Source organism: Natator depressus, chromosome 6 (assembly GCF_965152275.1).
Source record: "Natator depressus isolate rNatDep1 chromosome 6, rNatDep2.hap1, whole genome shotgun sequence".
NCBI classification, from domain to species: Eukaryota; Metazoa; Chordata; order Testudines; family Cheloniidae; genus Natator; species Natator depressus.
This window is the reverse complement of record NC_134239.1, coordinates 36917623-36930145: the sequence shown is the minus strand read 5'-3', so window position 1 is coordinate 36930145 and position 12523 is coordinate 36917623. Positions and strand designations below refer to the sequence as shown.

The window sequence follows — 12523 nt, the reverse complement described above, 5'->3', positions numbered from 1 at the left end:
CCTTGTAACCTTAGTTCTGTCCCCTTGTGAGTCCATCCTGTACACTGACTGACGCAAGTGTCCTGTGGAAACAACAGTATATGACTTTGTAATTAAAAAGATTATTGTAATGCATACGCATACAAGGGGGAAAAAATTAAGGTTGCATAGGCAATTATAAATCAGGCATTTCCTAACATTCAAGTATTTGATTTTGCCAACTAAAGTAGTTTTGCAAAACAAAAAGTGTTACTACATTTCTGTATGCAATTGCCAGGGTTAGATATGTGGATTTTGTTATTTTGGGGGTTTTTTAGGAAAGAGCTAGAACAAATTCTATTATGCACAACTGTAACAATCCCCTTATCATACATACATTATTTGAACCCTGAACCTGTAGTACTGTAGCAAACACTTCTACCGTGGGAGCTTTGAGACTGGCTCCTGTTCCATGTGTGGAGCCCCCAGAGTAGAGTTAAGTTTTTTTATTTTAACATACTGCCAGAAACTTTCCTGATGAACACAAATGACAGTAGGGAAATAGTTACTTTTAACAGTTTGTCTCAACAAAAACAAAACTAAATTTTATGTGAAAAACGTCCCTAGCCAAAGGTCTTTCCCCTTGCTGAATTTCAAAAGCTAGTTGGAAACAACTGAAACATCAGAGTTTCTGAAAAAATAAGTCTGCAAGGATCGTGTGTAGTAGACAACAGACAACCTAAATATAGGTGTTTGCTACTAGTTCTCCCTATTCAGAGATCCCCACCATAACATAGGCTCAAGGTGGAATAAGGATGACAATTCCAGTAAGAGCTCTTAACTGTCTGTGTGGTGGTGATTTAAGTCACATTTCATTTCTGTGGTTTAACTGTTAAACTCAAATCACTGGAAGTTATTATATGTAGCTGTTGGTAACCCTTTAGTTTAATCAATCTTCATACAATTTTTATTCCTGTTTTTTAAACGCACCAATCCAACGTTTTGGGCACATGTATACTTAAACACAAAAACAATTTAAGAGCCAGCAGTAATTTGTTGGACACTCCACCATCCCATTTCCCTCCAAAACAAAAACCGTCCAGTCTGGATTCAAATTCTGACTTTGGTCACAAAAGAGTGAGCTTGAGGGTCTTATCCTGAACATATTTGTTCATACAATAAAACCAATTTGGCATAACAGACAATTTGCTCAAGAAAGCCTCAGCAGATCAGGACGAGGAAACGCTGACAGAGCAGCATATTAAATCTTTTGTGTAGCTAGCCTACCCAATGCCTGGCTCACATAAACCATTGCTATTTTCACTTCCTTGAATTCTAAAATTCACTCAGCAGGAACTTTCAAATATTTTTGTGGCAGTCCACAATTTATTGTAAAAACCTTTATTGTGTTCAATCTGATTTTTTTAAAATAAATAAATAAAAATGCAAGCCTACAAAACTGACGTTGTAGCTACACCTTTGCTGCTAAAGATCCTATGTAGTATGCAGAACTATCTTACACTTGGCTGGGATACTATTAAGTCCATTCTGTTAAGAACCGTCTTTATACAAACAAAGCTTATCAAGCAGTAACAAAAAATAACTAATACTACTTTTTATCACTGGTATTTTTACTTCTAATACACAAACAGGTAATACAAGTAATTGAGTTGCATTGTCAAAGTTTTTTTGAGAGACTTAGTATGACATACAGGACTAGAAAAAGAACAATAATGTAATCCTGTCATAAGGATAAGGCAGACACATTTTCTCTCTGGTAAAGCTTGAAAGGAATATAAACGTGGTGAATATATCTATTTTGGCTTACCGACACTATATGAGGCTGTTCACCATCTTTATCTGTCAAATGTAGAAAATTTTTCTTCCCTACCTCAAAACCAGCATCAAGAATAGATTTATCACTGGTTTGATCCAAAGGAGTCTGTAAGAATAAAACATCAGACACATTTATATGTAATCAAAGATTTTGTGAACAAGTTCAGTAAGTTTTCTTCTATATATATATTGCTTCAAATAACCTATCATACTACAGTGAAAAAGAAAATAGCCTTGCCATCTATGAAATAAGCAGCTTTTAGTATCAAACTTAGGAGTTCAGAAAGAACTACCCTCAAGAGAAACCAGTGTATAAATCAAATCCTAATCAAAATAGTTAATAAATATTTGCAAATTGGTCAGTTTATTCAGGAGCTGAACCATTAATCTATAGGACTGATTCAGAAATACAATGGATCAAATACAATCATTTTTATACACCTGGTGGCAGTAGTTCCAAATGTGCTATAACTTGCATGCATCTACTGAAATACAAGCAATTCTAGCATGTAGAAACAATATTAAGAACTTGTCAATTAGTTGTTCAGTAACTGTTCATTCTAGAATACACTTGACGGTACAAAATAGTCTAATCTAAATCAACAAAAACAAAGAAATTCAGATTTAAGTCTAGTAACATCATTAACTTGCTTGGTTGTGATTAATTACAAATTTTCCCAGGTCTTAGATCACTATAGGAACTAGATGCAAGGGAAATATTTGAAAACATTGTACAACTACTGTTCTACAAAACAAACTTTTACAAAGGTTCATTTTATCACCTAATATTTTTCCTTAAAAAAAAAATTGTTTTTGCCATTACCATATCCGCAACATTGATTCCATTTCCCCAAACTAAATCAAAAGTTCCATTAACATAGCCCACTTTGGAGGCCACATCCTCAAACAGCCTTCTCAGTGGAGTGGAAGCTGGCAGGTTTAAAGTGATACGTTCATTCACCGTCTTAGAATTGGTAATATCTTGTATTATACACAGCACTCTGGGTTCATCAGCAGCGCTTTCTATCTGAAATCAGAGCAGGCAACTTATTCAGTAGGTTACAAGGAGAGATTTTTTTAAAAAACGATTCCTGTATCTCTAGAGTAACAACACCAACTATAACAAATAAAATTTTGCTACACTTTGCAAATTTAAATCTAAAATTTTTATTTTAGAAGCATGGAAATTATAAAGTCAATGTTAAATGCCATGGCACATGCTAGCTAAGGTTCTTCTGTAATTTCAGTTCTCATGATAGCTAAATTATGGTAGAGCTTTTATGTTGTAGAAACTCCTAAAGATATCCTAACTAGTCTTTTCACATTTATGCATGTATGTTTTTACATATTTTAGAAAATCAATCAGAAACACACATAAAAATCAGTTCTAAAGTACTAGAAATTAAATATGTTACAAGAAAAATTACTGAATTTTACAATGAGAAAGCAAACAATAAAAGAAAGGAGACTGTATCAAGTGTACTCTGCTCATTTAATCAGTGTAGGTTTAACCTTACAGCATAGTAATTTTACATAGTATGCTTCGTAAAAATAAAGGAATATGAGAACTCAACAGTTCTACTAAACCTTCGTTGAAAAATGTACGAAAATTACCAGATGTATTCAGTAGCAAAATGAAAGTTATCAAGGTTGTAGTTCAGGTACATTTGTCCCTGCATAATTAAGTTCTGCAATTTACAAAACACATTCTGACATGCTTGTTATTATTAAAATAAAATAAATAGGGCACGCAACACTAAGAAAAATTGGGACTCAAACATCATAGACAAACTTGTATCTGCAGTGGCCTTGCTCTTTCATTTTTAAATTAAAAAAACCTATATATTATATATCTAAAAACATACACACTTAACAGTTTAGTAGTAAATGATCCACATAATTGGCTTCACAATTCTGCTTTATTTCTTTCTTATAATACTAAAGCTGCTTTAGGGAATCTATATAGCAGAAATCCTGTTAACAGGGAATGAAAAGGCTTTGTGTTTGTTTTTGGGGAGTCAGGGGGTAGAGAAATAATTGCTTAAGACAGCCATCCCGAACTTCCAGCCATGAGACAAGAGACCAAAAAAACAAATCAAGGAAAGTGGCTCACCACCTTATTGGTTCTTAAGACAGTAAAACACAAGATCTGCAACCTACAACAATCTTGGGGGCTGGCTTTAAAACTTCTGAACCTTCAAGAAAATCATTCTTTTGCAAAACTCACTGTAAAATGAGTTAGGACAGGAATTATATGCTGAGTGACTTGAAATGAGTAAATCATCTTTGTTAAAAAGCTACTAGTACATATTGCTCTATGCACCATTTTATCTCTGGAAAAAAAATATTGGAATATCTGATTCTATCTCAAATAAAACAGGAGAAAAACTATCTTGAACTAGAGAAGAGCAAGAAAACTGCATAGAGAAGGGGGTCACAAAGTCCCCAAAACGCAAAGGAAAGGACTTTTTCCAATGTTGTGTTTCAATAACAGTTACTGTATAAGAATTGGAAAGCCAAAGATCCACTGACACTAAAATTAATCCGCAAAAATTATTTCTAGGTTTTGGACTTCCAGATTACTAAGGAACAAATCATATTTAAAAAACAGACCATACCAGAGTGAGGGGTGTGCAGAGAGGATAAGAAGTCTCCATAGTAACCAGTCTTCTGAATTTTGTAATGTGGAAAGCACAAGATCTTGCCTCCTGCAAATTCACGTCAAGAAGCCCAGATGTCTGCCCATTACAGAACAAGCACATTATTCTCAAAGGCAAACAGGTTCATGCTGAGATATTGCCAATTTTTGGTGGATGAAGACATCGCAGGTAAACAAGAATTATACTCAGGCTGAAAGTGTAACCTATGACTTAAAATCATCTCCTAGAGAATGGTCCTTTCCTGCTAGAAGGAGAGCTACAGGTAAGACCTGATAAATAATTCTATTTCCACACAAACGGCACTGTAATACATGAAAGTGAGAGACACGCAAGCAACTGAAGTAACAGCTTCACAGCTGTACTCTCTATGGAGAGGATCTATACCACTGAGCCTTATATGAAGGACAGAGGCTTGTAGCAACAGCCAGAGTACCTGAAATCACACAATGCCAATATGGATACTAGAGACCTTAAATGCTGAAGTGATTTTTATAGCCTTCTCCAAATAATGCTTGAGGCATCTATCTAAATCATCACTAATAAAGCACTACAATACAAAGTGTCAAAGAGTAAGCAATACTTCTACATTAAGTGGGCTGACTTTCCATTGTGAATTTTCTCAGAATGGGAAGCTTGATTTCTATAGTCTGTAGGCATGCTGGACACATTCTTCAATGCGGAACACTTAACATGAAAACATGCTCTTCACAGGTAGAAGGCATATTTTCCAGCAAATCTGCAACACTTCATTCATTTCATCCTTTCTGGACAGTCTTATGGTCTGAACTCTTTGAGGAGGAGAAAGCATACTGCAATTGTGCAGGAATGTAAACTGCACACAACAGAAAGAGTAAAGGAGTTCAGCAGAATACCAGCTTTTCATAGATTGTGGGAGATAAAGCAATATCAGGAGAACAGCACATAGAATAGGATTGCTATTCTGGAGGACAATCCTGCTCCAACTGATTTATGCTACTCTGATACCCAGCTCTTTTCACTTCATCAGCTAGTCCACATTCATCTAACTGGCAGGCTCAGCGTGGTCTAAGGCATCAGGGATCATGTGGCTTCACCTGCCTAGCTATAATCCCAAAGGGATAGTGACAGGCCACCATGTACCATAGAGCACCATGGGACCAAACTGTATAGCAGCACTGATTTATACTAATCCCATGAAAAAAACCCTCACCGTCCATTCCTCCTCCTCCCCCCCCCAAGGTTCACAGTTGAAAACAATGACTTCAAATTTAATGATTTTCAGTAGTGATTGTTTTTAGGATGGGTTTTATCCACTATGTTCTCTAAGTACTCAGCACCATACTCTGAACCTTGACTGCCACAATGTCCAAGCTGGCAGTTACAGAACTTTCTCTCACTCTGCGCCATGGAGGACAGCAGGCTTGCAGCCTGCTTCAGTGGCTCATCTCCCTGACTTCCTTGGCCTTGGCTGATTTTCTACAAGCAGCCCAGCCAATACTTATGAGTTCTGACTCCATGGAATAGGACAGGGAGCATACAAGGTAATCCAATTAACTCCCACTTGTAGGAAAAGCTGAAGACCAAGAGCCAGCTAGTGGTATTAATAGTGTTAAACACCTAGAAAAATGTAGGCTAACAAACTGAGCTCCAATAATTTCTGTGCTAGCATCTCTGGGGGTGTTGGAACACATGGTTAAAAGTGATCACCAATCACAGGCAGAGTGTCAGGAGTAGAGCTACTAATTCCACTTTACAGTTTGCCAGCTGCGAGTCCTCGACTTGTCCTTCCCATCTGTGCCCCCCTCAATAACCCACAGGACAGTCTCTTGGCCGTTCTCCAACCCACAACTTCCCCCTTACTGTACTATCTATCTCTAAGGCATCACACTTGGTTCACTGGAAGACTGAAAGTTGCAACTAGCAAAGCACAGTTGGTTCTCCTGCAGAGGACCTGAGTCAGAGGGCACTAGTAGTGGCTGAGGGAGTTCAGAGTGCAACACATCAATCCCAAACTGGTGTTTGAAGGTGCATAAAAAATAAATTTTATTTTATTCAGGATGACAAGTACTTATTACTTTATGCTGTAAGCTTTTAGACAGCTGGGTTGAGCAAACAGTGTAGTTCTCCTTCAAGTTTGTGGACAAGTTATAAAGCATACACTGTAAAGGCAACACTTAGGAGCCACAAGTCTCTAATTTATTGTGTTAGATATAGGATTCTATGTGATTGAGTCAGTGTTTACAACCCATGCTTTTAAATTTTAATCAACAATTAAACAATCCAAACAATTAAACAGTTCCAAACTATCAGAGCCATGCTAGATGCTTGTAAGGAACAATATACAATTAAACAGTAAAACTAAGTATATCAAAGCTTCTATTGTTAGGACTGCATGTAATGAGTTTTTTTAAATCCATAAAACATGCAAAGAATTTAAGTAATTCATGCTAATGTTAAACAAAAGCTAGAGTATCATGCTGTTATTATGTATCTTCGTTATCACTCTAAATAGTTGACTTCAGTTGTCACCTGTGAAAATTTCTTCTTCATTTCATCAAAGAGATTTTGTCTGCAACTCCAAAACATATCCTATAAAAAAAAATTAACAACAAATCATAATGTTTTAAAAAAAGTATAGATGTTTTGTTTGCAGAGAGAAAGTTTATTCTGTATGCAAAGTGGATATGACTGATTATCAGCTTCTTATATCTTTTTTAAAGTTTATTTTAAAAAAATTAAATCTTCCAGATCAACTGAAATTTACAGGGCAAACTCTGCTAGAGAATTTGGTTCTACATTTAAGGTGTGTAACTTCATAGACTAAAAGAATAAATAGGATTAAGAAAATGTTGGTAAGTGATTATATGCTATTTATACATAGTAAAAAAAAAATTAATGAGCACAAAAATATCACTTTAAAATTTAAATTAAATTAATGTAATTCTACTTGTTATTTTTCCTTTTTACAATAAGTATTTATCTCATATAGGGACACTGCTAAACAACTTTGCTGGACTGGTTCAAGTAACCAGATCAGAGTATAGGCTTTTAATTCAGAGTTTATTACTCCATTTATAAATTATTAAATTAGTCAATTTAACATGGGTTCATATCAGATTAGAATATTTTCTTTAGCAGTAATTTCAGTTAATGTGAACTGGTTGGCAAAAATTCTAAACCACAACTTGTGCAAGAAAAGATATTGTATACTACCAGATTTGAAAAGATAGCATAAGTAATTGAACAAATAGATGACAAGTTTTTCTAAATCATACTGATAAATGTATATTATAAACCTATATCAGATTATGCTGGTAGTTTAAGCCTTTTTTTGGTGAAATGTTTCAGTTTAACAGCAAACCAATTCCTTACACTGGTAATCTGAGCAGAGTAAATTATATGTGGACCACTTCAAATTCTTATAGCATTGAAAACTGAAGGAATTCTAATAGTTTAAATTATTAAATAGTCCAAAACAGATACCAAATTGTTGTATTTCCTAATCTATGCCCCACTGTATTGAAATATTTAGCTGAAGTTAATATTGTAGAAGTCTTGGTGTTACCTTTCATAACACTGCCAAAATACTAAGGAAGTGATCTGCAAAATCTCATTATGTTTCTCTCTACAGAAAAATGCACCAATAAATATAAAATAACCAATTTTTGTGGAGATGCATGCCAAGTGTTGACAAATTTAAAATTAACATTTTACCCTTTGAATCTCTGACTAATGGGACAATATATCTGAAAGTACAGTAGTGTGGTGTTTAGCCTGAGGGGGACAAACATAATAAAATAAATTAAATTTGGAAAAAACCTATGATGTTCTGTAGGTATGTGCCTTCTGCTGTCTCAACTGCATGCTCAATACTAGTCTATATTATTGCATTACATAACATATGAATGTGACCTTTACAAGTGAATGCAGTACATCAACTGAACTATAAAACACCCACCAAAATAAAATAGATATATTAATCTGGCGGATAATCGGTAAAACATATTTTGTATCTTTTGCAGGGCAAGAAGTTCTTTTGATTACTTTTGAAGCTGTCAATAGTTTCAAGAATAGTAATTGTGTCTAGCAATCCATAAACATGAACTGATAACCAATAGGTTTAGCAGCAGTTTAAAAATTAAACAAAAAATCCCACGTTTTTGCTCCCTATTTTTTGGATTACCTGCTCTCAATAAATCTTTACAAACATTTTGTTAAATTGACTTTAAAAGATTTGTATTGTTTACTTTAAATTCATAGCTGAATTGTAGGTTTGCCACAAGCCCCACATAATGAGCAGCCTACAAAACATAATTTAGGAATTACTGAAGCTTTACTTGCTACTATGAAAATCACTGTTACATTCATCAGACTGTTAAGATCTTCAAGTCTCAGGGCTTGTCCTGCCAGTGGACAAGTCAGAAAAGTTCTAAATGACTTCACTGCAACAGGTTCTGGTTGGGAGCAGACTGGATGTTCAAAAATTGTTCTGCTGCTGTCTCCAAGGAGAGACCAAGTTATTTTACAGTGAAGTGAAGAAAGGGACTGTACTAGAGGTATGCCTGTAATCCTGAAAGGAGGCAAACCATTGACAGATGTTCTAAATTGCTGAATCCCTGGATTATCCATAACCCACTGTGCATCAAAGTGGGAAGCAGCTGAGCCACTAGCTGAAGGACTGACAGAAGAGTCACAGAATCCCACTGGAGGAAATACCTTTTCTGCTATGAGAATACGCTCCAAGAACTGCTGTCCATTCTGACATGCAGAATTCCTGGAAAAGATAAATGAAAAGTCTCCTTTGCTAAAGGATGTCTCTCAGAGAACATAGAAAACATCTCTTCCTCATGGAGGCAGAGACACCACAGAGGGAATAATCAGTCCAGCAAATGCACCAGCAGATGGAGCGTTCAGTTCTAGCCTCACACCTGCAAATAAAAGAAACCTAAGCTCTGCTGGGTGCACAGAAAGATCTATAAGTTATTATTGTGAAGAGCAGAGGATCCAACCCTGGAGAAAGTGTCTTTATAATGAACTACTGTAAGATTTCTCAAGAGTTTTTATTGCTTTATAAATTCACTTTATCTGGCAAGCTTTGAGTTTCACTCATTAATTTTGAGAGGTATTTAACATTTTGAACCTGTCCAGGAATCAACTTGAAAAGTAAGTATATACCAAAAAAAAAAAAAAAAAATTGAAGCTTTAGGAATTGTAACAGGATAAGTAGTGACAGAGAACATGTATATCTAGTCTAACCTAGTTTCTTCACTCTTTTTTCAATCCTTAGTAATTACTTCATTGTTATTGAGAAACTCACCCCTTTTCTTGATACAACAGAGACATGGAAATCTGCCACGTGGGTCTTCTGATCCAGATCATGGTATTAACTACACTACTAAGAGATGGACTGCTGCTGAAGTAAACAGTCGAACTTAAAAGAATTCCTTATATTTCCTAAATACAATACATTTCTGTGATTAAAGTCACTCAGTCTTAATACCACACACTTACTTTCTTAACTGCACTGATTTGAGACATATTACAGAGCTATTTGCTAGCAGTTGAAAGTTTAGATTTTTCAAATACTGCAGTATGAATTAAACTGCATGCATTCTATTCTGCATCTGAGAGAAAAGCTATCTTTGATATCCCAGTATCAATTCTAAACTAACACTGAAAAAGATAAGACTGTACTGTACATGAAGACTCCTAAACGTATTTACCTATATTTTAGAAATTAAAAGTTACACCTCACTAACACTTAATGGGTTACATAATATGTTTTGTAAAGTACAACAGGAGAGCTACTCTCCCCAGCATGAGGACTGGAGAATGCCCACTAATTTGTGCATGTTTTCCTGCACAAATTCAGCCTGGATACCAAACACTGAGGTCAACTTTCTAAGGTCTTGATGTGCCCAGAAATCCACCGGCACTGGAAAGAAAACGTCTGGTGCCATGGCGTCATCCAGTGACAAGGAGGATGAAGAGTAGCTGGCTGCTCTTGATTCAGTACTATACCCTGTCCAATTAAGTCAGGCTGTATCTGCTCAGAAGTAGCATCCTCCAGCTGATTATGCAGCATGGGTGGCTGTGCCACAGGTTTGTTTGGTGATCTTACCCTAGAGTGGGTTGAAGATTGGGACCTAAAGGAATGGAGAGTATCCCATGGATTCCATGGCATCGGTGGCCAATAAGTAGCAGGCTGAGCGCCCCTATATCTACTGTGTGATCAGTACCGATCCTGGTACTGATCAGTACCAGACATATCCCCGGATCAAACCATAGACCAGCATCTAGGGGATGAAGATCTCAAACTCGACCCTGATGAATCCCCAAAGTCATCCAGAAGCAACGGAAATAGGTAATTTCTGGCAGAGCCACCCACAGTCCAGCCTCATCTGAGATCCAATATGTTGACTGCATCGGCTCAACGTTGGTAGAGAAGTTGATGCACAAAGGGTTGCTCAAGGCAACACATTCTTCACTTGGTACCAACCCTGAACGAGATCCCAGTTCTGAGGTCATTACCAGTTCTGGCACTGGTCTCATTAGGGTAGCCAGGCTCAAGTGCAGTACCGAGGATGGTGTCGGTGCCGTAACTACTGATGAAGTCATGACTACTAAGTGTTCCTGAGTGATTGTAGAACCTGGGATCGAGAGGGAAAATAGGTCTGACATTGCCCAGTTGGCTAGGGACATGGTCATCATTGGTATCGAAGTCATCAGTAATGGATTCATGCATAGTGCCAGAGTAGACGGTACAGCCTTGCGATATCGTCTTGGTACTAGGGAATGGGTCAACGGCCCAGCTCTCTCACAGGTACCGAAGGAGCCATAGTGCTGGTCAGCACAGATTACCGACAGCTCTCTTCAAGATCTGGAGTGGCTGTGGTCCGATTTATGGGTCCTTTTTCTTGGTGGATTCAAGGAAAGGGAATGATCTCCCCTCCTGTTAGAGGCAGGCTCTGAGTCCTGCCAAGGAACATCAGCATGCTGTGGCTTCAACGGTGGCTGAGGAGCTTGTAGCGTCTTTGGTGACTATATAGGCCTCATAGCTTGCTCCATCGGTGCTGCTTGAGTCTCAAATCCCTTGCCAGCAGTGTCCTTTTCTTAAAAGATGTACAGAAGGAGCACATGTCCTTAATATGCCCTTCTCACAGGCACAAAAAACGTGTGGGTATCAGTATTCACAACTGCCCATCGTATGTGTTTGCGGTGCTATGTTTAAATCCTGGTGAAGGAATTCCACCAGGAAACTACAGCTAAATAAACAGGTGGCAATATCCAAGCCCTTCAGGGTTTAAAGCCCCTACAGGCAAGAGTAACAGCAGAGGAATGAGCCGCCACCACTCATCAGAAGTGGCTCACTTAAACATGGCTTTTTTAGTGATTACCCTACACAGCAAATTGTCTTCAAATAAAACAAAGATTGGATAGACTTCAAGAGTGTTAGTCTCCTTAAAGTAACATTTCAAAGACCTCTTAAGCCAGAGAAAGGCCTTTCTGCACCCAGATGTCTACCCAGGTGAGAACATAGATAGTAGGCTTATTAAGTAGAACTGTCACTGCACTGGGTAAGAATCTCAGATATGAGACCATAGCACCGCTTTATCCTTGTCAAACTTGGTATTAGGTGGATCAGTCACAGGGGAGCTTAAACTTCTGTCACTCTTTATGAGCTGGTCATTTCCACCAGCAAAATGACCTGGCTAAAAAGGCATTTTTGTAAGTTTTGTCAAGACAATATTAATATGGGCCTTTTTTATCCAAATTTTGAAAGCATCAAGCTTCCCAAGAAACTGATGACAAGGGGTTGCAGAGAGGGTTGCAGAGGGTTATGTCTTTATTTCACGACTAGTTGAAAGATGTCAAATGAACCCAGCTGAAATTTGGTTTTTTGTTTTAACACTCAAGCAAGGTATTTTGGGGTGGAAGAAATAAAGGGACCTGTTTGCACCACACATGTCCACATCATCATGTACTACTTTGACTTTTTAATATTTATCCTTGGAAAAGGTCTCAAAAGAAAAAAGTTTGAGTGATTCTTTGGCCATGAAAGCCTATTACTCCACAAACTGAACGTTTGC

The 12523-nt window shown here is 37.1% G+C and overlaps 1 protein-coding gene across 5 annotated transcripts in view; it reads right to left on the bottom strand.

Annotated features, from left to right (window-relative positions):
* Window positions 1-12523, bottom strand: part of USP47 (ubiquitin specific peptidase 47) — a 91606-nt gene that overhangs the window by 65030 nt on the left and 14053 nt on the right. For 2 of the 5 annotated variants that reach the window (XM_074955067.1, XM_074955069.1), the window contains exons 1-4: window positions 6963-6998; window positions 4413-4532; window positions 2618-2821; window positions 1787-1900 (exon numbers count right to left, since the gene is read on the bottom strand). In XM_074955067.1, coding sequence (XP_074811168.1) covers window positions 1787-1900; window positions 2618-2821; window positions 4413-4532; window positions 6963-6983 — 459 coding nt within the window. In that variant the 5' untranslated portion in view covers window positions 6984-6998. Of the gene's footprint in view, window positions 1-1786; window positions 1901-2617; window positions 2822-4412; window positions 4533-6962; window positions 6999-12523 lie in introns of those variants that run through there. The other 3 variants (XM_074955072.1, XM_074955070.1, XM_074955068.1) reach the window with 2 other exon arrangements.